Genomic DNA, 27,982 nt, shown 5'->3' on the forward strand with positions numbered 1-27,982 from the left:
TAAGGGGTTATTCTTTTTTCGGTGAATATGAAAAAGTAAACTAAGTGATGGTTTTTCGGAGACAGGATGTCGAATTGAAAACCTTTTCTTTTGAAACTCAAAAAGTGGAAAAGAAAAAGTGCTTTTTGTTTTTCCCATTATTTTCAAATATCTTCAGAAATAATTACAATTTTTTGAATTCCAGGAATTCTGTGGATGAGCAACTTTTCCATGAATTATCCGACTCTTGCAGTTTCCGATTTCCTGGCCTTTTTTGTCTTAGACATATAGTATATACAATCAGAAACTGTATGAAAATTTGTTCTGGACTCTATAGTTTTCAGACAGACAGATAGACAGACAGGACGGAGAATTGTTGCATATTGAATTTTCTCGGACACTTCACCGACGTTGATTCCTCTCTTCACAGTAAACTAAAATAGACACGAAAGAAATGTATCTGCAACAACTTTTTTCAGACATAAACTGTGAAATTCACCAGCTGGAATGGCGATTGATGTTTGCAAAGTAAATACACTAATCTATATCTCTCATAGGACGATTAATTCAGCCAGGTTTATTGCCAAAACAAACACCGGATTTCCTGTTGATTACTCTGGAATGTAAAGAGAGGCTGACGGCTCATTAGTCATAGAATGAAGAGGGATCAAGGTCATCATTCCGCGTTTTCAACCTCTGACCGGTTCTTTTCTATGCTCGATTCAATACTTCTCGAACACTTACAATTTGAGACATTATTATAAATTCATTGAAAATCAACCAGAAACCAAAACAAATTTGTTTTCTATTGCATTGTGTGGTTACAAAAATTAAAGATTTCCTTGAAACACTGGTATCAAATTAAATGAACTGTTCAATATGGTGGATGGAACCAGAATGTAAAGCAAAGCGTTCACAATTCAATATTTTTCTTGACCTGGTTTATGACTCACCCGTTGTGAACCGCAAAAATATTGTTAAATTCGACTTCCCCCAAAAGGACAAATTCGAGTTAGAACAGGCAATGATATTCTCCTTTACAAAGACGCTACCTTTGGCATTGATATTGATATTGATATTGATATATTGATATATTGAAGTACAATTTATATATTTACATGTAACATATCGTGTTTTTCAAAAGTCTCAGATCCAGTAACTTGACCTAGATATGTTTATCTGTTCTGCCATGTACTAGATCTATAGACTTTCTAAAAAAGTGTACATTTTATGATTATAACTAAGCAGTGAGTAGAGAAAAATATCAGTAGAAAAATTAACATGCTAGATTCAATAAATTTTTTTCTTTTTTAAAAAAATAACAAATAATTATATAATATAAGTTGCAAATGGTGAGGATTCCAAACCGTTTCAAGCAGGGTCAGTTACAGAGAAGAACAGATAGTTTTTAAAGGTAAGGTTCATCTTAAATTATTATTCATTATATTATAAAATTTGTTTGAAAATTGTAGAATATGTTTCTTTGTTTCTTTTTTGAATTGTTCTAGTTTTCGAATAGATTTCAATTCAATCGGAATGCAGTTGAAGAATTTAGGGCCGAAGAAAAAAGAAAGATGTTTGCGTTAAAGATTTTCTGAAAAGTTGTATACTGAGATTCAAATTACTAGTGGATCTGGTTATTCCAGTTTTTCTCTGGTTAGATGTTTCGTGTCTGATGTACATTCTTTTTAAACACTGGTGAGTAAAAAACAGTTTTATATTCAAGACCTGTGATTCTTGGTATAGCATGTCAGTGGCATAGCGTTTATTTTTTTTCAGAATAATTCTTAGAAGAATATTTTGTGTTTTTTGTAGAGAATCAAGTGTAGTATTGAAGGCCCCACCCCATGCTGTAATACAGTAGGTCATTACAGATTCAGCCAGGGAATTGTAAAGTAAAAGGAGATTTCTTCTGGTAAGTACGTCTTTCAAGATATAAAAATTATGCATCAAGACTCTTAAACGGTTATTAACATTTGTGATGTGATCTGACCAGCGCGTGCATTGATCTAAGACTACTCCTAAATATTTGATTTTTTCTACTTTTTTTTACTATGGAACATGTGCAATCGATCTTATGACAGTTTGTGATGTGTAATTGTATCAGAATATTTTTTGGTTGGGTAGTGACTGTTGGCGTAAATGTGAGAAATTTTGTTTTTTCAATATTCAGGGTGAGTTTGTTTAAGTTTAGCCAGTCGTGTATTTTTTGCAAGTCAGTCTCAGTAGTTTTTTTTACTTCCTCCCAAGTTTCTCCTGTGAAGATCAGAGCTGTATCATCTGCATAACAAAAATAGTGTCCTTTAAATCCATTAATTCTTGTAATATCATTCATGTACACAAGGAACACTATCGGTCCTAATACTGTCTCCTGTGATACACCGATTTTTACTTTTGAAACGTTACTTATTTCTTGTCCAATTTTTACCTGTTGTACTCTACTTGTTAGGTAATCAGTCATAAGGTCAGCCGACAGACCACGTACACCGTAATGGTGCAGCTTATTGAGTAAAATTTCGTGAGAAACTGTGTCGAAGGCCTTGGCAAGGTCGAGGAATACTGCAACACATTTCATCGATTTGTCCAAGGCCCCGACTGTCTCCTCCAGGAAATCCACTACAGCATTCTCAGTGTTTGAGTTCTGCACAAAACCATATTGCCTATCAGTGATGACATTATGTTTGTGAAAAAAATCCAACAGTCCTTTTTTACCACCTCTTCAAATATTTTTGCTAAGTTGTTTATAACAGATATTGGTCTATAATTACTATAATTACGATAGTAAACTCAAGAACTGCTCATTCAAGGGCTCCTATCAGGCTTTGACATCAACCCATGCACGGAAAATACCTATTGTCAGCTTCGTTTTTCATTGATATTCTCGGTATCTGCCGTGGAATCTGTCGATGTCATACAATGTATTCAACAAACACTTTATTGTGAGATTTTTACCAAGCAGTTTTACAAAAACGCAACACGTGTTTCGCCATACAATGTCTTCTTCGGGCGTGTCTTTACTAAGTTTATTATACATATTCAATACTCAATATACCTAATTTTACAATTTGGAGTACCTACATTTCAAGTACCCACCTGAGTTTTACCTGAGTTTGTAATGAATTAAATTACCTATGAAGTAACGGTTTCCATATTTGAAAAAGTATTTAGTAATAATAGTAATAGTAATAACTCCCCGTAATTAAAGTTATTCAATTCTAATTGATAATCCAGTAAATTATCCAAATTCTTGAATCTATTGATTTCTAAACATTCTAGAAGACTGAGTTGTTTCAAACTTTTCTCTTCTGAATGTAACACGTCTTATTGATGATTGCACTCATGTACTCCTGCTAAGAGATGGTTTACAAATGTGGAATCGGTCTTTCTATTCACAGAACTACTTCTATGCTCTTTAGTTCTTTGGGGAAATGTTCTCCCTGTTTGGCCAATAAATATACAGTTTTAGGCAAGAGCCACAAGTCAGCTCATATAGAAGGTGTTTCGTAGAGGAATATATACATGCTAATTTATATTCAGACTCATCCTTAAAGTACAGATTAGTCCAATATGTTTGAGCCTAGCACCTCTGATGGGACCTAACGTAGGTCAAAATAAAGCTGTCTGGTATCGGAAGATTTTTTTTGTTTTTGGTGTCTGATTCCAGACAGTTGTCTTGTAGTGAAAGCTGCAGAAAAACACAGGAGATGAATCCCTTTTGGCGGTTTGAATATAGGCTCCACTTTGTTATAGTATTCCATTGGAAGCATGGTTTATTTATGGTTTGAAATTTCCATATATCCACTGGTGTGGTTCGCACAAGGGCATATGTCCATGCAAACTGATAGTATATAGATGATTGAAGAGTTTTTTGTGAATATGTCATGAAATTTTGTGGCGATTATGTAACAACTCACATTTCGATTGAAAATACCTTTCATTTCTAGTTAGAACTAGCATAAGGGGATCATCCAATTCGGTTCAAGTTTTTTTACTGAGAATCTAGCAATAATGAATTTTCAAGATTCCAACCTACTTAAAATTGCAAGTTCAACTGAAACCATATACAGCAAAGCAATCTAGTGATTACTAACCATTAAAAAATCAGGTAGTATCTAATTCGAATTTTCATCGGGTAACTGATGATGACTAGAAGAGATGATGATGAGAAGAGGAAAGACGATATGCTATTTCTAATTGTCAATAATGATTGGATAAAATTTGGGAAAAAAAATGACCAAAATAAAGCAATTATTTTTGTGAAATATAAAAGGAAACACTCTTTTGAGCAGTCATAACTGACAGCTGATACGATACTAATGACTTCTCAAAATAAAATTAGTAATTTCACGAATCTATATCTTCAACATTATACTCATTATCGTCAAAATATTTTCAGAAAGATGAGATATCTCAAATGATCACAGTAAGAACGATGAACAAAAATGATGAATAATATACAAAACAAAAGAAATTCTGCTCATATCAGTATAATATTGAACTGGAATACCAGAAGCATTTTTCGAACCCGTTTCATGTTTTTTCTGTCATCGCATGGCTGCAGCTTGTTATTAGTAGATAAAAATGACTTCATCGAATACGAATGCGATCCTCAACTATTAAATTGGTTCATTACAAAAAAAAAACAATGCACTTGCAACATTTTCATAACGCATGTGGCACCAGTTCGTGCGACCACTTGGATTCATCTTGTCGCACGACATTTTTTATTTTGCGATCACCCCTGAGATATTGAGTCGAATTTCAAGGTGTGTAGATCAATTATATTGTGCATAAAAGGTATGACTTAACTAACGTTTTCATCTAATATCGTATATTCCTATTACCATTTTATATAAGGTCAATTTTTAACACTGGATCAGTTCGTCTTTTGGTGAAAACAATGAAACAATAGTTTCTCAATTCATTGCGTTCGGACAGACAGATAAACAGACGTGTGGATGAGAATTCCCCACTCTTTTCGCAAAGTTGGTGGAAGATACCTGATGACTGTTTTCAAGAGTATCTAATCAAAAGCTTGATATATCTTTATTTCACCATGAAACTGTATACCTAGGTCTTTCACTTTAGTTAGCAGTGAATTTTTCACCATTGATAGTATGAAGCCGATATTTTACTAGGATTTCAATTCAAGATAGATTTGATAGAAACGTTGCTTATTGTACTGAGGTTTACAATTCAGTTTGGCTAGCGACTCATAGATGCTGTTTGGTGATCAGGCTACTTGCGTAAGAGGGTTGACTATATGCTTGGAACAGAATGGGCCAAAAACGCTACCCTGTGGTACTACAGCTACAGTGGTATACCTCTCAACTATCTTTAACACATCTATTTGAGAGTTGCACATGTTTCATCTGCAATTGATAATGTTTCAGTTTAACAATCAGCATAGATACTAATACTGACATATCTCAACAAATATCACCATCTGTAGGTTACTCATTCATTGGCTGACACTGTACCTTATGAGAATGTATATTAATTCCATCAAGGAACATGACAGACTATCACTTATCGAGAATTGAATAAAGTAAGGTATATCAACTTACCGATTCAATTGATAGTGAGTGAAGCTTTGTCGGTTGTTGATACTGAATGAATATTTAATGGAGCCAACATTGTACTAGAAATTGCAGAAATTGGAAATATGGTGCACTCGAATCGAGGGTTCATGAAATTTTTATTACTCTCGAGAATTGGATTTCGAAGAGAATGAATAAACGAGAAAAGGGTAAGAAACAGACAACTGTGTCAATGTTTGATAAAGATAGTGGTTTTTTCGAATTGATATTCAATAAAATCAGAGCCATAGTTTTGACTCACTATTTCTTGAAAAAATACGAAATTTAGTGTTATTCAGTATGAAGTATTTCCACTTCATAAGCCATTGAAGATAAGCAAGGATGGAATAAAAATGAAAATGGGTGTGGCATATGAAATGTTCAAACTACTCTTATATTAGGTAAGGTTAGGTTAGGTCCCAGTGAGTGGATCTATTCGACCCTCCACCACAACCCGCAAGGTTTTATTGTGGCTCACACCTATTCACACTCGACCAAATAAACCCAGCTTCTTAACAAAGCCGATTAGTTTGTATGGTGAGTGGTCTTTCAGGTCAGATGGTAAGAGTACGGCTCTGCATGCCGAACTCTAAAAACCAGATTCGGTCCTCAGCGAGGCAGGCACAAAGTATGTGCTCTGCTGTTTCATCATTTTCCAAACAGAGGCGACACACACTGTCTTCCGACAGTCAAAGTCTCTGCATATGATTCAGATAACAGTGACCCGAAAGAAGGTCTGGTGGACATCGTTGTTCGTCCCTACTGTTGCCCAACAATTGTTTGGTATCAAGCTTCGAAAGACGAATAAATGCCTTGGAGTGAGCAATCCTGAAAAATTCTGCCAGAAGTACATAATTCTTCTTGCCATCCAGGTGTTCAATCTTTGTTTGGCAAGGCCTAAAGCGATGCCATAGACAGGTCCAATGAAGTGACTTGAAGCACCCTCCTTTGCAAGGGAGTCAGCAGCCTCATTGCCTTTCAGGACAGTATGACCAGGAATCCTCCTATCGAGGCGAGTCGTTTTTGTCAATTTGATACCAATTCAAACGTTGTTCGGTAGGAGCCAAGAGCTTCCAACGCGGCTTGACTATCCGAGAATATCTCTATTGACTTGTGTATGAGGTTGGATTCTTTCAATCTCTCCTCACACAATTCAATAGCGTTAATTTCCGCTTGTAATACAGTCGCAAAGGTTCCTAGGTAGGTTGATATCTCTACGACTGAAAACACCTGCAGCAGAACCGGAAGGTGTTTTTGATCCATCTGTGAACCAACAACTATCTGCCCTTGATTTTTCACGATGATTTTGTCAAACTACTGTTACGTACAATAATTTCAAAAATACGTGCTACAAATGCTATCTCGATTTTATTGAGAATGACATTTCTAGTATAGTCAATTTCTTTTGAGACCGTTATCAATTTGAGAAAGAATTACTCAACTCCTGAATATTACTGAAGTTTCTTTCAACACCAAACCGTTACTTCAACACCTTGACACGTGTTTTGATCACCAAGTGATCATCTTCAAGAGGAAGTTTGATCTTCCAAACCTTCATTTAAACACCTGTTCCGATCACGAAGTGATGGTCACTTGGTGATCGAAACACGTGTCGAGGTGTTAAAATAATGGTTAGTTGTGAACACAGTAAACTCCAGTTATATTAATTACCACAACGAAGGTTCCAAACAGTGCATCACAAGTACTCAACTCCTAGTTGTAAGGGAGTCATTAATATTTTCTCTACCAGTAAACAAGATATAGTTAATTTCTTTGCCACCTTATGAATTATTCAATAATGAATGAATAACTGTTGAATCAGTTTATGGGAAACAGCCCAGTGAGTTATTCTGAGGGTATTGGCTACCGGTGGGAAGGTACTCGGTTGGGTTGGAGTGGTTTGTTCCACTCATTCAGTCGCCCTTCGGGTGAAATAGTAGTTCACGTTGCGATAGATTCTCACTGGCTATCGACCCCAACACGTGCAGGGAATCACACGTTGAAAGGTGAAACCCCGTTAATCCTCAGCTGGTACAAATTTCCACTTTTGAGGATTGTCGTTCATAAGGAGGCAACAGCTGGTTAACGAAAACACAGATTTTTGAATTCTTTCATTTTTGGTGATTAAGCTGTCTATAATACTTTGAAGAAAACTGGGGATTCACTCAACTTCAATGGTCATCCAAATTTAGCTCTACTACAATGTTTTATAGATTATGAAATTCCGGTAAACAGTTATCATTAATGTCATGCAAGTATCGCATTATTTTTTATTTATTCTTTTTGAAATATGCGTATAGTGTGGTCACATTACTATCAGTGCAACATACAAAACTCTCATAAAAAAATCAGGTTCTATTTTTATGCTATGTGTAGAGTCGACTATCACTCTACAATGGATATCTTTTCTGGAGCCCATTCTGATTCGTTGTCAGTTTTGGGATGGATTGAATATTATGTTAGTCATTAAAAGATCAAATATATTGTCCAGGTTCTGTATTTGCTTTCAAAATTCACAACACTACAAAGTTTGTTTCCTACTGTAACATTGATTTAGAATGAAAATACTGCTGTTAGGATACTAGTCTCTTTGGGATCTGATAACATTTTGTGTTCACACCTTGTTTGTTTCTTCTAAACGATCTTATTTTTTCCATCCAGTTGAGTCATATCCTCAAGATAGTACACCAAAAACAACATCGATAGAAATTTTCATCCAGATTGTTGATAACGGTGAGTAGTGATATTCTGGTGAATTTTATCACCTGTGATATAAATTAATCTTTTTAGTTGAAACCAGTTTATTATACGTAATGTTTGTAGGTATCTCGGAAATGGAAAAACGAATTTTGTCGTTGTCAATGTATTGTTTGTTACGTAAATGATATAGCAAATGTGAAAATATAGCAAAAATGAGTGTAGACTCCTAAATAGTTATTGTTAATAATCTAAAATTATAGTACTACAGTCCTTTTGTGAAAAATGAGTTCATGAAAACGAAACCGAATGTTTTTCAACTGAATTTTCGCAGTTCAAATTTACATTTTTTCAATTTAGGAAATTTTGAATGAAATGATCAAGAACAAGAGCTTGAAAAGTGAAAAATGTTATGTAAAAAATAGAGTCACTAACATAATTATCGACATCCGAGAATTTTTTTAGATATATTTCTGATGTGTAGAATGGTGTAATCAGTGATTTTAATAAGTATGTGGTATTTCATCCACAAACTGCTGAATCATAACTTAATATTACAAACTCCAACAGCTATATTAAAATTTTGGAGATTCGTGTATTCAAATCTGTTTGTATCGTATGTTTCCCCATTTTCTCCATAAATCAAAATGCATCACAAAATTAAACCAAATAAACGTCGATACTATCGATGAGCCGGGTTTTTCAATATCGCCTTATTTGCTCATCCTATTCCTATATGTTTTCATTCGTTTTCTATTCCCAGCGAGACGTGTCAATATCATTACCAATAGCGTGCAATAAAATGAATTCAAACTGATTGATGACAATTTGATGCAATAGTAAAGAAGTGTAAAGAGAACGGATACGATGTTTTTGGTAGTTCCGTCAAAGAAAAACAGGCAATATTCGAAATATTTTTTTCATACAGTTTGAAATCAGTAAGTTTGCATAGCAGATATAGAATCATTGATATTATTATAACAATATGTATATAATATATGATACACAACGAATAATTACACATGCGTCATCAATAAAAAACGTACGCGAAAAAAAAAACTTTTGTAGACAAATTTCTTCATACAGTTTGAAATCAGTTACCTTTCAAACTGGGGACAGAATTATTCATATTTTTATAACAAAATGTATATAATATATACACAACGAGTCATTACACAAGCATCATCAATTAAAAACATACTTTCGTAATTTTTTCCTTCTTACAGTTCAAAATCAGTGATTTTTCAAAACGGAGACAGAATCATTCATATGGTTATAAAAATATGTAGATAATATATACAAAACGAGTCATTACACGAGCATCATCAATAAGAAACGTACGCGAAAAAACATACTTTGAAATCAGTAACCTGTCAAAGCAGGGACAGAACCATTCATTTTGTTTCAACAATATGTATAAAATATATACGCAACGAGTCAATATACATGCGTCATCAAAAAAAAAACGTACGCGAAAATAAACATACTTTTATGTAGCATCCTATTTTTATCTTGTTTGGATGATAGACAACCGAAGAGATCAATCAAATTTAGCAATTGCTGACGTATTACCATAGTTTGACAGTTCTTTCGTTTATATGGTTTGAAGTCTTCAATATTACAGCTGTGGTTTTTAACAATTCATAAAATTGAAGATCATCCAAGGACATGAGATGTAATTCAGATCGATTCCTATTCCATTGGAGTAACTCATTTCGCGATTTCTCATCGAATTTTAACGAAAGTTACACAGTTGACGCATTTTGTTCATGAAGAAGGCAGTCATTTCTGAAGACATATGAAGTTATAGAAGAGTTCTGAACTTTCGATAGCACTTCAAAGCATTCCAGAACATCCCGAATTATTCTGGATTGGTCTAGAATATTTGGAAACATATCATAGTGTGGTAGTCCACTTATCCGTCATTCAAAACTAGGTTTACGTTTTTTAGAATCTTCTATAATAGTGGACAAGGGGTTATTCTGAATGATAAAATCTCTACAGTGAAACAAAATAGTTGTGGAGTCCCACAGGGGTCTATTCTGGGACCAATCCATTATACAATATATACTGTCTTCTTTAGCAGGCTTATACTCCATGGGCACTTGCAAATGTATGCAGATGATACCCAGTTAATTTATTCCTTTCACCCCACTGATATTAGAAATGACTGCCGGAAAATTAATGAGAATCTCAATAGAATCCACAAAGTTTCCAAAGATCATTGTCTTTTGCTGAACCCTACTAAATGTAAAGCAATGGTTTTCGGTAGGAAAAACGATAGACTTTTCTTTCAGGAAAGTAAAATTACCATCAAAATTAATGATATTCCTATCGAATATTGCGATGTTGTGAAGAATTTAGGTCTCTGGATGGACTACTCACTGCGATTCGATAAACATATCTCAGAATGCATTAGGAAAAGCATCTGGAAGCTCAAAATACTATACGGGAATCATGCCTCGCTGAACAAAAATATCAAAAAAATGCTCTGCGAATCTCTCGTGCTTTCAACGTTCTCGCATTGCGATACTGTATATGGTCCTTGTCTCACTGCAGCTAATGCACAGAGGATACAGAGGATACAAAAATACTGCCTTCGATTCATTTATGGTGTTCGTAGGCGTCTGCCTATCACCCATAGATTAAAAGAAGTTGGATGGTCGAGTATGTTGCATTTTATATCATAAAATTATTCAGACCAAGGCACCATCTTACTTGTATAGGAAAATCGTATTTCGTACTGATGTTCATAATTTGAACATCCGTTCCAAGGGAACTATAACTCCACCCGTCCATAAAACTTCTATATTTGAGCGTAGCTTTTCTTATAATATTTCAAAAGTATATAATGTAATACCGAAGGAACTGAAAAATATGAAGATTATGACATTTCGAAAACATATTAGAGAAGCCTTAAAATCCCCTACTGGTTGAAACCCCTGTCTCTCTGTCTCTCTCCCACTGGATTGAAATGTATGATTTTTTTTATAATATCTTTTTTTTCTGTTATTTTGAACATGCATGGTTTTTGTTCTAGATAATACTTACGGTTAATGATTAGAATATGGAACTCTTGTAAATGGTTGAGACTTTTTAGTGCTCTAGTTATATATGTGTATATGGGTGTATATGTGTGTATATATATGTGAGTATTTTTTTGTTTTTGATTTTTTTTTAAAATATTTTAAAAATATTTCTTTTCCTACATTGTTTAGAATACCTACAGGTTAAGTGGAAGACCATCTGTGAGCATATCTATGCTCACGATGAACTTCGCCTTTTCAGCGCGCATCTCATATGTATATATATATATATATATATATATATATATATATATATATATATATATATATATATATATATATATATATATATATGATGTGTTGTTCTTCCGGGTGTTCATCCGTTGGGTACTATTCGATAGTCGACGTTTCGCCATCATCTCAGATGGCATTATCAAGACGAGTTACTGCTTCGCTTCGAGAGGTGTAACTCGAACTCGTATTTATATATGTATATATTTTTTTATATTTCTTTTTTTGTTCTCTCTTTTCACTGATATATCTGCTGCTGAATAAAGATTATTATTATTATTATTACATGAACCGTTATTTTCTCAAATCACTTCCTCTACTAGAAGAAACTGTATAACAATCATTTCGGTAGTTTTTGAGTTCATCGCGTTCAAAAATACATACAGTCAGACATAAACGTCAGGGGAAAACTGATGGATGTAGCCGTTACTACGTGGTAGGAAATCATAATGAAGAAAAGAGAATTGAAACTTACTGTGTTTTTCACCACCTTTATATTATAACTAACGTTACTGCAGTTTCGTCCTATAAGCACATTTTCAAACTTATACATCAAATGTTCAATGTAAAAGTTTCAAAATATCCTTTTCAGAGGAAACTGCAGTGACGTTAGTTACAAATAAAAGAAATAAATCAAAAGTTCAATGTATAACGTATTCTAAAAACACTTTATTGTGTGATTTTCACTAGATACTTTTACAAAAACGCAACACGTGTTTCGCCATACAATGACTTCCTTGGGCGTGTCTTAATCTTAAAATTAATTAAGACACGCGTGTCTTAATCTTAAAATTAATTAAGACACGCCCGAGGAAGCCATTGTATGGCGAAACACGTGTTGCGTTTTTGTAAAACTATCTAGTGAAAATCACACAATAAAGTGTTTTTAGAATAGGTACGTTAGTTTTGGATTTTCATCAAGTATCGGCCGATTCCATCATACATTATTTAATGTGTAAGTTTGAAAATGCCCTTATAGGACAAAACTGCAGTAACGTTAGTTACAAATGAAAGTGGTGAAAACAAAAATTTCTTTATTACAAACAATTGAGTTTTTCACATCAGTAGGGTGCTAATGCCGACTGAACGCCTCCCCCCACCCCTTTTGACCTTGAGACGTCACACGACCTTGAATGACGTCACCTAACCTTGAACGTCGTACACGTAGTATGAGCTTGAATGCGGTGTTTGACCTTGAGTGTGGGGTTTGACCTTGACGTTCGACACTTCGACTACCTTGAGCTTGCTCCATGGCATTGAATGTTGACCTTGAATGAAATCGTGACGTGTACAGAATATAACCTTGAACAGTGGGCGTTCGGCGTTGTCCACTCCCTTGTTGGTAATTCCTATATAAGTTCAGAATATCGTATGACGTCACCTAACCTTGAACGTCGTACACATAGTATGAGATTGAATGCGGTGTTTTACCTTGAGTGTGGGGTTTGACCTTGACGTTCGACACTTCGACTACCTTGAGCTTGCTCTGTGGCATTGCATGTTGACCTTGAATGAAATCGTGACGTGCACAGAATATAACCTTGAACAGTGGGGTTCGGCGTTGCCCCCTCCCTTGTTGGTAATTCCTATATAAGTTCAGAATATCATGCTTCCACATTCAGTTTAGACACTCTAAAATACCCAAATAGGTAAACAGAAGTACTTGTCGAATTCCAAAGTGAAGACAACGAGTATCAACCCATCCGAGAGGGCGTTTTCGTCAGTGAGGTGAATATATATTTTATTTTAATTAACCGTAATTTCACTATATTTATGAATATGGATAATTTGAAATTTGACATTGAAAAAATTAATTTTTCTATAATTCAACAAAGTGAAGCTTTAGAGCAGAAACCTATAAACGCTCTGGTTATTGATAAAGAATATAAAATTGAAAAAATGTCAATGTATTCCACACGATATGGTAAATCAATTCAAGTAGTTTTATTGGATGAGGAAAGTGATACTCCTTTTAAAGCATGGCTTCCAAAACGTGTCACAGAGCAATTACCAGAAGACTTCATTCGTGAAGTGAATTCATCCAAAGCCAAATTCACACTTACTTATATGGGTCAAAGTTCGCAGGATTATCCTGGTGCTAAAACCCGATCATTGATGAAATTCAATGTTTTAGATTGAACATTTTGAAATTATGATTTTTTTTTGTAAATAGTGAAAATATGGTAGATTAATATAAAATATGTATCAACTTGGTCACTTCATAGACATAGTCAGATTTCAAGTGAATATTTTTTTTTATATTATTTGCAAACTAATGAATGCCATTTATGAATTTCCAGAACTCACCATTCTATAAATATGTGGATGCAATATTCAGCCCAAGAGTGGCCGGAAGCAGTGGATTTGGATTCCGCCATAAGAAAAATGGCTTGGGAGATGGCTGATCTGAGTTTTGATGCTCTACATTCATCAAATTATGATTTGAGTGTATGTTACGATGCTGAAGAGGTGCGAAAACTTTTGGAGCTTAGTGAGAAGTATGAACTCGGTGTGGCATTGTGTCATAAATATTCATATGGGAGTAGAAATTTGGATGAGTTCTGTGAGTTAATAATTGAAGCAGACTTGAAACATTTTCTTCAAGACATATGCACCTACCTACCGCAAAATATCATAGAGAAATATCAATTGGAACCACAGAGTCCCAACCCGCAACTGGAAGAAGCGATAAATGATGGTGTTGTAAATATTTGAAATCTGTTGTATATGTTTGTGAATAAAATAATGTTTCAATCCATATTTGTTTGTATCTAATTGTTTGGTGAATAAAAGATATAACATAATTATTGAGTGTTTTATTATTCATCAATATCGAATATTTCATAGCATATTACATGTCAATCTTATTACAATCCAGTTTGAACAGAGCCATTAAGAGCATTATATGATAGAACAGCATCGTGGAGGATGAGTGCATATACTTTGGTGTTTGCTGGAAACTTCACCTTGCGTGTTTCGAATTCTATTTTGATGTCGACAGTGGATGACTTCATAGCTTCGGGTTGATGGGAGCAGTCGATAATGAATAGTGGGTTGTTGCGAAAGCTACCAATATCCATCATCGGTTCACTCATAGTTTTATAATAGTAGCTACGTTGGAAGTTTTCATATGCATAGTAAGCTGATGAGTCTAACTTCTTGTCGAAATCCAGATTCCAACGCTCATATGGGTATACTTCAGAGTTCAGAGATAGTCGAATATTATTAATATTCACATGTGTGAATTTCGTTACATCTTTTGACATATTTTCGGATTGGTCGGTGTTTTGAAAGCCGATGATGATATATCGTGGTCTTTCGAGGCTGCTGGTTGTCTTCACCGCCCATATATCCGAGGATGTATCACGAAGTGTGGGTAATTCATAAAGGTCCCACATACGATAAGCCACCTTCACTTTAGCATTATTACCATTTTTATTTATGCGATTCAATAGTTTCAGTTTCTGTCGATCTTCCGGCACAATGTGCCTGATTCTCCATTCTATTTTATTGATTTCCAAATCTGCATCGACTTCCCCAATGAATGAATTTTTGAATGAGCGAGCTATAATCAAAATGAGCTCCTGCTTCACATTCATTATCCCCTTATTGTAATCTTCAGCAAAACCCATGAGATACTTCAAGGGTAATTTACCACTAAATACATTGCTAACGGGATCGAATATATCTTGTTTATTCACATCGAGTCCCCATCCTATCGGTAGTAGCGAATTTGCATGCGTTTTTCCGAATGATATCATCGTTTTCATTGTGGTAGTTATGCCGGGTTTTCGAACAACAACCACTTGCTCACCACCCATTTCATAGCGAATTTCGTCGAAGAGAAAGGCGAGAGCATTATTGGATAGGTAGCACCGCTTTGTGGCATCAGATGGTGTGAACTTCCCCTCGATATAAATGTAACTATCTGCAATATCGAGTATGAGATCTTGATAATTGATTGGAATTCGTATTTCATCTGAATTTTTGTAATATGGTGAACCATACGGCTTATATGTATGCTCATGAAGGCTGATGAGGGAATGGTCGAACATGGGCTCCTCGAACACTTCCAATTTATCACTTGTGGTGATTGTCGCCATGTTATTACTATTTTTTATATCGCACCTTCAAGCCAATAGATTTGAGAAAGTTCAGGCTACTAGCACTTATTCTATATCTTGACCGTTTGGCAGATATACGTGGAATGAATCGACTGCTGGATTTTCGCTTCTTTAAATGCACATGATCATAGCCTCCACCAAATACATTATGCTGACTCAACTGCTGCCGCTGCGGCAATCGCTGACTATTGAAGCACAACCCCATTTTTAGAAACGATAATCGCAGAATTTATAGTTCCATCAATGAATATCACCTGCTCAGCGTTAGGAAGTAACAAATACTGAGTAACAATTTGATCAACTTCAGCTTTATATTGACTTTTTTCACAGATGATCATCGCTCACCATCGTTTTTGCTCGATCGTTTGAATGCTTATCGAGAGTTGTTTTTTCAAATCAGATTGCAGCGATTTGATATCCTTATCCATATGCTCATACTTTTTTACAAATTCTACTAATTTCAGTCCAAGCGTAATGAGATCTTCCCTCACTGATACGGAATATTTTTCTACTCCATCTAATTTCAAATTAATTTTGTCAATATCAGTATCTAATTCTCCTCTCATCTTTGAGATGTAAAAACCGACATATCCTCGATTAACACAATCCGTACTCTCTTCAGGCTCTGCTATATTTTTCAAACGTTTATTTTCCATATCAAAGTTTCCATCGGTTGTTAATTTGAAACCAACTCCAGGCTGCCCACGCAAAACAGTATTTGAAACTGCCTTACTTCTGCGACCAAACTTATCGATGCTTCCTTTACTCATTTTCTTTATGATACACTAATGACAGTCATCGATGTTCTGAATCAACGTATGAGGAACGATGATTGTTACTAATGACTGTTGTCGATGTTGTGAATAAATATATGAGAAATGATGATTATTATAGCTTTATCAATTCCAATTTGACTATTATTTTTTCACCATTGAAATTGATCAGATTACCATTATCATCCAATATGCGAAGAGTGATATTGTCGAGGTACTGACGACCACCAGGTCGGATTGGCATATAAATAATATTTTGTGGCTCCTTGGTGAGTTTGTAACCGGGCTCTACATCAATATCAAATTCAAAGATGCTATGGATTTCATCGCCATTCGAATATGCTCCAGCTGTGACATTACAATCCACACGAATAATCCTCACCTTATTGATATTCACGGGCAATGTTGATTCATGTATTTCACCACAATTGAAAACATTGTCATCGAACCCTAGAAGTTCAGCAATGCTGTTTTCATGTTTGAGATGAATGTAATATTTCGATCGCATTTCACATTTCAGAGTGTTGTTGTTTGCACGTAGGAGAAATACTTCGTCGATATTTTCTTCAATTCCATTTTCTAGTTGCACTTCTTTGGATTTCATGAATCTTTGAATCACCTTATTAATTTCATCAATTTCATATGCCCCAGGTGGAATTTTTATAATAGTGGGGGGTGAGATAATTGTCTTCGAATAGCCGATAACATTATTCTTAGCATCTACATTGAATATGGAATTGTAGGAGTAGAAACCATGTAATCCCAGACCATAATTACTATTGGTATCCAATTCGATGGGTGGGTAGAAGTTGGCACTCAACTCGCTAGAGAATCCCGACAATGAAAACGTGCGTGACATGACTGACGAATTTTCGATGATTCATGTCTTTTTATTGCTGACAGCAGAAATTGTGGACCAATCGTCGCTTTTTCGGTGGTCTATCCATATCATTATGTGTGACTACATTCACATCATTCACTTTACAATAACAACAAAAAATTTTTCTTGTAGGTGGACCATCATTCATATCGGAATTACTACTGCTACCGCTGGAATCATTGTAATGCTCTTGACAGTACTGATACTTCAAGACATCAATATCATTTTGTAGGTTTTGTGGTAACTTATCCCATACAGATGCAATTTCATGTGATGCACACCCAATCAACACCTCTTTCGGCATATCAGCGAGTTGTTCTTTACTCATTTTTTGTAAAGTGCGTACTCTGGAATATGCGATCAATGAATGACTCATCCTCTTGATACTCTCCCTATCCTGTACTGGTGTTAACTCCATGTCTTGTTCTGAAGAAACTTCAAACACAAATGGCCACACCATACTGTGTTGAATCGTTGTTCACGCTTATAGTTATATGTGATAGTATTGATAGGATTCGAACCCATATAAAAATAGTGAATCAGTTCTTTGGGAGGGGGTAAATCGCCAAAACTATCAAAATATTTTATCGAAGTTCCCCTTTTTCTATATGCTACCCAATGTGTCCCTTGACCATGTCGACTATCCAAATTTACTATGGCAGATTCATATCGGAGTGGTCCTGATTTTGGTAAATCGTCACGCATATATACCCCCCGAAAATATGGAATCGTCATTTTCTTAGCGTAATAGTTGAGGTCGATATTGGAGAGAGCTCTTTTAGGTAGCAAATTTATGAGTTTTTTGAATTTTGAGGTTTCAAATAGACTCCTAATCCTTTGCGGTAAGGCTTCAAGTAGATACCACTTCCTTGTTTACCTATAGCAATTGCCTCCATGTGTTTATTATGGCGATTTGTCTCACTCAACTGCTCCCTACTCGCTTTTGCTGCTTGAACTGCTTTCGTTATACCAGCAGTAGCACCGGCTAAACTACCTAGTGCTGATAAACCAGCAAAAATTGGAATGAGTGGTAGTATTCCACCAATTTTAGGAATCGGTATGATTCGCGGTGTGCGAATTTTCTTTTTCCCACCTGCAGCCCTCATATATTTGCGTGCTGCTTTGAGTGCAATTTCAGCTGCTCTTTTAGAATTTTTGACAACAAATTCACTTCCACCCGCTTTGTGTAGAACATCACGCACTTTCTGAACGATCCCAGAACCAAAAGCTATCACCTTAGAAGCTTTCAATATTTTTTTAACTTTTTTTTTCTTAATAGAACGCTTTTTCTTCGGAATGTGTGACTGCTTGGGAGATGAGTCACAACCCATACCAAATCGGCGTTTCCCTTTCATTATATTCGTAACTAGCCAAGCAGCTCCTTTTTCTCCAATAGTAGCGTCTTTTGCTTTGACACGATTCCAAGCACTTTCTGCAAGCTCCTTATCCGCTATGTGTCTAGCTGCAAGATTATCAGGGTTCTGTGAATATGCAATATCGTGTTTTTTGCATGCAAAATCCAGCTGATTGACACCCGAATCACCTCTCAACAATCTTTTCTGCAATTTGGTGCCCGGACCGCAATACTGATAGCCAGGTAAGTGTAATTCAAATGGTAGATTATTGATGAGGGAATTGATCAATCCTCTACCAGTTTTATTTGAATGCAATTCAGTAGATCTGCATCGACTCATAACCCCTATTTAAATAAAGGAATCGATGTGGAACCCTGCTTATATAGTCTCCAACTGTCATACAATGCGCATATTGAAGCAGAAGCAGCAATTTTCCATCGATAATTTCGATGAAAAAGTGGGTGGTGGATCGGGAAGCGGTGTCAAACAACGTCACGGATCTTTACTTCCACTTTCTATTCGCGGCCTGATTATTGGACCTTCTAACTGTGGCAAGACAAATGTTATGATTTCTTTGCTAACGCATCCTCTAGGATTACGATTCGCAAATGTTTATCTTTATTCAAAGTCTCTTTATCAACCTAAATACGAGTATTTACGTGAAGTATTATCTCCAATCGAAGGGTTGGGTTTTTACACTTTTGCCAATAATGCAGGTGAAATAGTAGAGCCTTCAGACGCCAAACCTGATTCGATATTCATTTTTGATGATGTTATGTGCGAGAAACAGGATGTTATACGATCATATTTCAGTATGGGTCGTCATAAAAATGTGGATTGTTTCTATTTAGCCCAAACATATTCACGAGTTCCGAAACAATTGATACGAGATAATGCAAATTTTATCGTAATGTTCAAACAAGATGATATGAATCTCAATCATATTTTTTCCGACCATGTATCACCAGATGTAACATATAAGCAATTTCAAGATATGTGTGCGAGATGTTGGGAAGATAAATATGGATTTTTAGTAATTGATAAGGATCGAGAAGTGGTAAATGGACGTTATCGAAAAGGATTCGACGCTTTCATATATCCTTGACGTTCTTGAAGAATTGAATCACTTGAGTGCTAGATAGTGGAGATAACACTTCATTATACAAATTCTTGGAGTGAATTATGGAGGGAAAAAATGATGATGAAATATGTTTAAAAAGAAAGTTAATTGAAGCAACGGATGCCGTTCGGAAGAAATTCAATTATATCAAAAGTAGTCGTCTAGGTGATCAATCAGCACTCGAGAGGATCTATGAGCCAATAATAACACCTTTGAAAGTAATATCTGCCAATACTGAAGGAGCATCTCAAATGAATCAAGTGATGCAGAAAACAAAGCCTGCTACACCATTAACAGCCAAAACTATAATTGAAAGTGAGTGGAAACCGAAATTTGAAGGGGCTTCCTCGAAGGATCTTCAAACCTCTCAATTGACAACTTTAGATTCACAATCACCTAATGTATTCGATGATGGTGATGAAGTACAAAAGCATATAAAAAAGTTACTATCAGGAAATCCCTCTTACGATACAGTCTTTGGAGTACACATGAACACTGAAACGGGAAATTTACAAATGGGAGTAGCTGATGTGGAATTTATCGATGAGAAAATTGTGTTTATGAAAAATGGTAAAACTATTGGCTCTTATCAGGGCACTCCAAAACTATATAACTTGATATTCATGAAAGTACCATCGAGAAATATCCCCTCTTCCGATATGACCACATATGGTGATATACTCAAATTAACAAAGGCTGCATATAAATACAATGAGAGAAAACAAGGTCTTCTATCGAATAATTGGAAGAAATATAGAGAAATAATCCTACCATTATTATCCAATGGAAACCCTAGTAGAGAAGGTGCTGGCATGATCAAAATACCCACCCAGAAAAAATATATCAGAAATAAGCATACAGATTATGTTTATTGGAATGAACTCGAAGAATTGATTGATCGCCTTCGACTACTTTGGAGTTCACGACTGGCTGGACATACCGGACATGATAATGAAATATTAGCCATAATTGAGGAATTACGTGAAGAAGGATTAGTCTATTGATCGCAATATCATGAATATGATGTGTGAAACTGGCTCAGTCGATCACAAACGATCTAACTATGCATACCACAATTGATAAATTTGGTCGTAGAAGAGGTGGTGTTAGTAAACCAATAGTTGGAAGATCTGGTGTTGGATTCATTCTCACACCAAATGGTGATTATGATATTCAGAATAAGCGGTTTCAAAATGTTGGTGAACCTGTAGACAGTAAAGATTCTGTTACTAAAGGATATGTTGACGATCACATTAGAAAAGTCAATGAGACAACTCTGAAGTATTTCCAAGAATTCATTGCATCAACGCTACGTAACATCGGAAAACATATTGATTCAAAACATAATGAGGTGCAAATAATCATTGACAAAAATGCACTCATCACTTCTGCATTAGCTGATCAATTGAGTAATGTGGAAAAGCGAACTGACGTAATAGCTAAGTTGGTTGATACTTTTACTGAGCGAGTCATTGAAGTTTAATAGTCAATCGTTACACTTGCACCTGAACAGTAGAAAAGTGATTCCTCAATTTTATCATCTTGAAGAAGTCTTAGAGCAGTAATATGAGTAATGCAAAATGGCAGGTTGTGAAAGAAATACACAAGCCGGCGCGTCGAAATTTCCCCCGTCGGAAGACAATAATAAAGGGTTTTTCTGACTTGTGGCAGATGGATTTGATGGAAATGCAACCATATTCTAAAGAAAATGAGGGATGTAGGTACATCCTTATAGTTATCAACTGTTATTCAAAGTTTGTATGGTCAAGGCCGTTGAAGAATAAAACTGGTGATTCAGTTACTGCAGCTATGGCAAGCGTGTTGAAAGATGCTAAATATACTCCAAAAAATTTACAATCTGATCATGGTACTGAGTTCTATAATTCGAAATTCTCATCGTTAATGAAGAAACACAGCATCAATCATTACTCAACATTCAGCACAAAAAAAGCTGCAATTGCAGAACGAGTAATCAGAACATTGAAGAGTTGGCTTTATAAGGAGTTTTCACTTCAAGGTCATTACAAGTGGTTGAACATTCTTCCTAGAATTACTCGTCAGTATAACAACAAAGTTCATCGTACGATTGGTATGAAACCTGCAGATGTGAAACAGTCTACTAAATTGTCAATGTATGCCGAATCTAAGAGTCCACATGTGAAACGTAAAAAAAATACGTTTAAAATTGGGGATAGTGTTCGAATCAGCAAATATAAAAATGCATTCGATAAAGGTTATACAGCAAATTTTACAGCTGAAATATTCAAAGTTGTGAAAGTTAATAATACAGAACCTATAACTTATGCATTAGAAGATGTGAATGGGCAACCAATCAAAGGCTGTTTTTATGGGCTGGAGTTGAATAAAACGAAAGATCCCAATACGTATTTGGTGGAGCGAGTTTTAAAAAGAAAAGGACATCGCCTCTATGTAAAGTGGCTGGGGTTCTCTGAAGATCACAACTCATGGATCGATGAAAATTCTTTAGTGTAATGACATTATCATGATTGTACTCAATATTAGATAAAAAATAAAAAAATAGTGTATTAAAATTGTTTTATTTATTAAAAACTAAATAGAATAATAACCTTAGAAATGATGCAAGTAATATGTAAACTATTGGTTTTATTTTTCATAAATTCAACATATTGAAATCACTTCAAGATGTGTATGTTAGCATAAGATTTCCATGAATCCTCCGTCTCTCTATCCGCTCTTCATGGGTTAGACACCAGCACTCTCGAAAGTGGACATCTCTGTTGGGGTGAAATTGGCCGACATTCTCACACAATTGCCAATCATTTCTACAAGCACTGCATAAATTGTTCCAACAATCCACACTATATTCACCACATTGTAGACATCGCTGGACTAATGTATCGCAAGTCGCTACACAATTTATGCATATATTCCTTGAAATGCCCATATTATTACACATAATCTCTTTCGAACATTCTCTGCACTGCTGGCGGTAGTCACTTACTTCTAGAGTTGAACCATTTATCCTCTTCCGAAGTGGGTCTGGATTCCTTGCCACAACACATCTACGACACAGGCCGGTACATGGGTTGATATATGTTTCAGGCCAATACCCATGGCAGTTGTAACACACTATATGTTTGCCAATTTTGATTGGAAAGCCGCGTATTGTCGGTTTTGTATCCCACTCTTTAGGGAAAGACATATTCACTGATAGATGTACAAATATTCAATCGATGAATTTAACTACACTCTCACGCTCCCATGTTTCCCTCTTATAAACAGGTACCGTGAAGAGTGGGGTAGAGTGGAGGGAGCTACCACCACCACTGTCAAAAATCATATAAAAATCGGTGAGTGATTGTAAACTTCAGTCAGTATTCAAGTATCACCACAAGAATACATTAATATGTCTGCCCAGAGAGCTGCTGTGTTAGCATTATTATCTCAGAGAGATATTAATAACCATGAGCTGGTGGAAGAGTTTGAAGACGTTGGACAGATAGTGGGTGTTGACGAAGAAAATGATGGTGGAGATATGCAGTATGAGGTGAATGAGCAAGGTGCAGAAGGTGGCTTAAATATCGAAGACGATGAGGCAATTGAGCAAGGTGTTGGGGATTTAGACATTGATGATGATGAAGAAGGTCTTGTTGAAGAAGAAGATGAAGGTATCGCAACAGATTCGACTCACGAGACTGACGACAGCGGAGTAGTTATTGGCAATGTTGAGTGGTTGAATATCACTGAGACATTGGATGATCCGTTAGATTTGTATTGTGTAACGGATAGCCATGTCAGGATCAAAACGATTGACGGTGAAATAGAGAAGTTGTGTTGGTGTTGCTTCCGCTTTTATTCTGTGCGGAATAACAATGGAGGGTATTATGAGCACGTCGACATTCATTACACCGCCCGCTTCATGGAGATGGGGCAAACATGGTGTAAAGCATGTGATAGGCCTTTGACCAACTTTAGGAGAATAGCCGTCTGTATCATATGTAACAACACCCCACCTCTGGAGATGTAACCGTGGACCTTCGGGTCAACAAAAAAAAAACAGCCCTTTTCAGGGCTACATTATTTAAACAAAGAGTAGATATCTCATAATGAGATTGCAACAACACCCCATCTGCGGAGCAGTTACCGTGGACTTTCGGGTCAACAAAAATACAGCTCTTTTCAGAGCTACAAACAAAGTGTAGATATCTAATAATAAGATTGATCACTCAGTCAAAGAAATAGAATATTTTGAGTGTCACATAATCATACGAAGAGTAGTTTGTAATATATGGATATACCTCTAAAATGTACATCCATATACATATGAGGTATGCACAAATGTGTTATAGAATATGTAAGTTCTCTGAATATCTTATCTTTGTAAAATAAATCACATTGAAAAATGATTGTTTAAGCGTCCGAGTGGATTTGAATCTGTTTGATAACATACTAGCTCTCTCTTATCTGAACAATTGCAGAATTCATGTCAAGATTTGGAAATATAATTTTCATAAGACAATATTTCAAATTCGAGGGGTGTTTATTCAGAGTAGTCAATAAGAGTAATTGGTATTGTAATTCAGAATATTTATTTCAAAGGTGGAAAGGAGAGAGGGAGGTAGACACTGCCCCAACCACGCAGTGTCTCGTGTACACCAACCAAACAAAATGTGTACTCCGAGGAAGGATAAAGGATGGGTGAAATAGGGAAAAAAATAGGGAAAAAAAAGGGAAGGATTACAAGTCGTCGTCGTCGTCGCTGTCATCGGGTCGGGGGAAGTACTGCCACATCACCGAACCCTCAGAAAACGCCATTTCCTCCGCAAATGCGTCGTCGTCCCAGAGATCGTCATCATCATCATCCGAGCTGCAAGAGTCTTCGGAGTGGTCTTCGGTACTGGTCACATGCAGTACCTGGACCGAAGATGTGGAAGGGTGATGAGGCGTGGTGGTTGAATCGGCCTCCATATCTGGATTCTCCATATCGGAATCCTCCAACTGAAGATCCGGGAGTGGCGCTGTAGGTTCTTCCGCCTGGGGTCCGGTCGTGGAATCGGCTTCCTGGTATGTTGACATGCTGACGATAGCTACTCAACTGAAGATTACATTGAGGAACTCCTACATTTATACTCTTGCACAGGAGGGGGTATAGTGGGAGGCGGAGTGGGGGGGAGGTGGGGGTCGCAAAAAACGCGCCCCGGATGCAAGTGGTGGATGTTGAGCGCCCCAGGCCGCGAAGCGGCCTGCTGAGCGATCGCTTCACGATCGCGAAGCGATCGCTTCGCGATCGCCTATACAACCTTTCCCTTCGTTACTTATCCGAATATACATTGCTTGAAATTTCTTTATGATACGAATTTTTATCAACATTATTGAAATAATGTTCCAAAGATATTCAAAGATAATGATTAACTGTTTCCATTTTCTAATTAGTTCATTTTATAGCGAAACAACTAACGTTTCACCGCAAGGGTGTACCGATATAGCCCTATTTTTTTCACTACTACCAAATAGAGTGGTTAGGTTGAATGCTGCCCCACCCACGCAGCATTCCGTGTGCACCAACCAGGTACTATGTGCACTCCGAGGAAAACCTAACCTAACCTACCTGATCATCATCATCATCATCTATAATGATGATGTCAGGTTCGGGAGAATCAACCACCACGATGATATTTGGTGGAGCGATTTGATGATCTTCAAGCCACAGTTGATCCACAAGTTCTGGGCTGGCAAATTCATCATGTTCAAACTCATCTTCGTCTGAGGTTACATCTTGTTCTTCATTCAGCTCTATTGTTGTATCTGAATACCCATCGAATTCATCATCGGGAGATGTTGAATCAACTACAGCAACTTGAATGTCACCATAGGACCAATTCTCTGGTGGGGCAAAATGAGGTTCACTGGTGGAATCAGCTTCCCGAATAATTGGTGTTGCTTGATTCATGATGAACGAACAAGTTGAAGAATATTGAGAATACAATCTTATTTATATGATTTGAAGAAAGTGGGGTAGAGTAAGGGAAGGGGAATATGTGAAAAATAAAGACCCACTAGGTTATTTATTCAAGTATTGATGTGAGAATTGGGGAATAAATCCAATATAATATTCATTAGATTCATGATTTCATTTTTACACATTCACATAAATGAAATTTGTTTGAATAATGTTGAGAGAAGTAATGATGAGAGAAGTGTCAAAAGGTTTTGGAATTATACTCAGAGCATTACTAGAATCACCTTTATTTATTCTCTAGAAAAAATAACTATTTTACAATTCGCACACTTTCAAATGATGGAAATTCTATACAATTATTCTATTTAACTAATTTTATTCTATATACTACATGTGACTAGAAAATGACTAGAATGAAGGAATAAATACTGCCCCAACCACGCAGTATTTTGTGTGCAACAACCAAAATAGATATGCACTCCAATATTCCTTATTTTATTTTTTCATTCATAACATTCATAACCTTAAAATTAACATGCAAGTTTTTATTATATTCCTAAAATTACAATTTTTTTATTCTAAACATACATCTAACTTAAACTAAACAAAAATATATTTACAAAAGGGGTTAGGTATTAAGGAACCCCTGGCACATGGCATCCCATTCCTGAACAAGAGGTCCATATTTTTGGATGTAAGCCAAACTCTTTCCTTGTTGCGAATCTTCTTCTTGAAGTTTCGCTTCTCTAATTCCAGTTTCTGGGCCTCGATGGTGGAAATATCCGCCATCAAGGCCCTTTTTCTGGAATCAGAACCATCCACAACCTTCTTTTCCCTCAAATATCTCTTTTTCACAGACTGTGCATAGGTAATAGACTCTTTGAGTTTATTACCCTCTACCACAGTCTGTGAAAGGACATTTTCCGGGCCAACCTCTTGTTCGGAATGCTCAACACGTACCTGGGGGGTGACTGGAGGGGGTGACGCATTCCGATGGACCTGGGGGGTGGCTGGAGGGGGTGACGCATCCCGATGGACCTGGGCGACGACTTCCACCAAGTTCTGCACCTCCATCACTGGAAGGGGTGCTGTAGGCCAACCACCGTAAGGTGAGTTCTTTTCACACTTTTTGCGAAAAGCACTCAACTTACCACCCCTCCCACCTTTGGCTTTGGATGCCTTCACAGGTGCGGACTTCTTCACAGGTGCGGACTTCTTCACAGGTGCGGACTTCTTCATCTTCTTGGCCCTCTTCACCGGTTTCTCGAACTCATCCCCTGAATCGATGGGGGATAATGGTTCGATGGGCGATAAGAAGCTTTGAAGATGCGATAAATCCGCCAGAGACTCGTCCAGGTCCGGGTTGTAGACATTCAGTAAATCTTCAATTTGGGGTGCTGACGAAGAAGTTGGTCCACTGAATGTCGACAAAGTTGGTGGGGGGTCAATCTCCTCCTCCTCGGGGGTTGGTTTGAAGTCCTCGAAAAAGAACTTCAAGTCAGGAGCCGCCACTTCCTGGGTGGAAGTCATCCCCGGTGGTGGAATGGGAGCCGCCACTTCCTGGGTGGAAGTCATCCCCGGTGGTGGAATGGGAGCTGCAGCTGGTGTTGCAGCTGGTGGTTGTACCATGATGTCCTGTAGGACAACCACCCTCCTCCGCTCTACATCCTCCAACTGTCTCTCACTGAGAGTGGTAATCGGGGTCATCAGAGCATTCCTCAGAAAAGACATGATTCTAGAAAGAGAAAATGAAAATATTAGACAATATAATATAAATAGTATGGAAGTGTGTACTTACATCAAGCTGCTTGGAATTTTCAACTAAGTTGGCTGGCAGGTATCTCAGGTTGGCTGCTTCTTTCGAAGGAAGACTGCAATCGAATGATGAACTGTGGCCTCCTCCTCATGTTTTATAGCCGTATGCTCCCTACCACTTCGGGTGGGAATGGGAGTGGGGGTGGAAGTGGGGTAGGATAATTCGTTTGAAATATTCGACAAGTATGAATTTTACAATTTGTTGAACAAACCAGGTAATGAGTGAAAAAATTCAATTACTCGATTGCTCTTCCAATAAGGCAATGAGTAAATTTAATTTCTTGTCACTTATACTGTTTTCATCTTTCAGTACATTCAAAAGAATTCTTAAATTTTGTTCGGAACTTGTCTGATAGAATTCAATATCGTTGTGGCCCCAAGGTAATGTCTTGGTGGTATTAG

General features: G+C 36.6%; 1 protein-coding gene across 1 annotated transcript; it reads right to left on the reverse strand.

Annotated features, from left to right (window-relative positions):
- Window positions 1-2,214: 2,214 nt before the first annotated feature.
- Window positions 2,215-27,922, reverse strand: LOC141480191 (uncharacterized). Its single transcript, XM_074170080.1, has 4 exons — window positions 27,564-27,922; window positions 26,471-27,500; window positions 2,408-2,620; window positions 2,215-2,235 (listed from the first exon to the last, which is right to left on the reverse strand). Exons 2-4 carry the CDS (start codon window positions 27,494-27,496, stop codon window positions 2,215-2,217), a joined length of 1,260 nt encoding a protein of 419 aa, XP_074026181.1. The 5' UTR covers window positions 27,497-27,500; window positions 27,564-27,922.
- Between the last annotated feature and the right edge of the window lie 60 nt (window positions 27,923-27,982).

Source organism: Leptinotarsa decemlineata, unplaced genomic scaffold (assembly GCF_025532065.1).
Source record: "Leptinotarsa decemlineata unplaced genomic scaffold, Ldec_3_MD MMD2_P_RNA_scaffold_6, whole genome shotgun sequence".
NCBI lineage: Eukaryota > Metazoa > Arthropoda > Insecta > Coleoptera > Chrysomelidae > Leptinotarsa > Leptinotarsa decemlineata.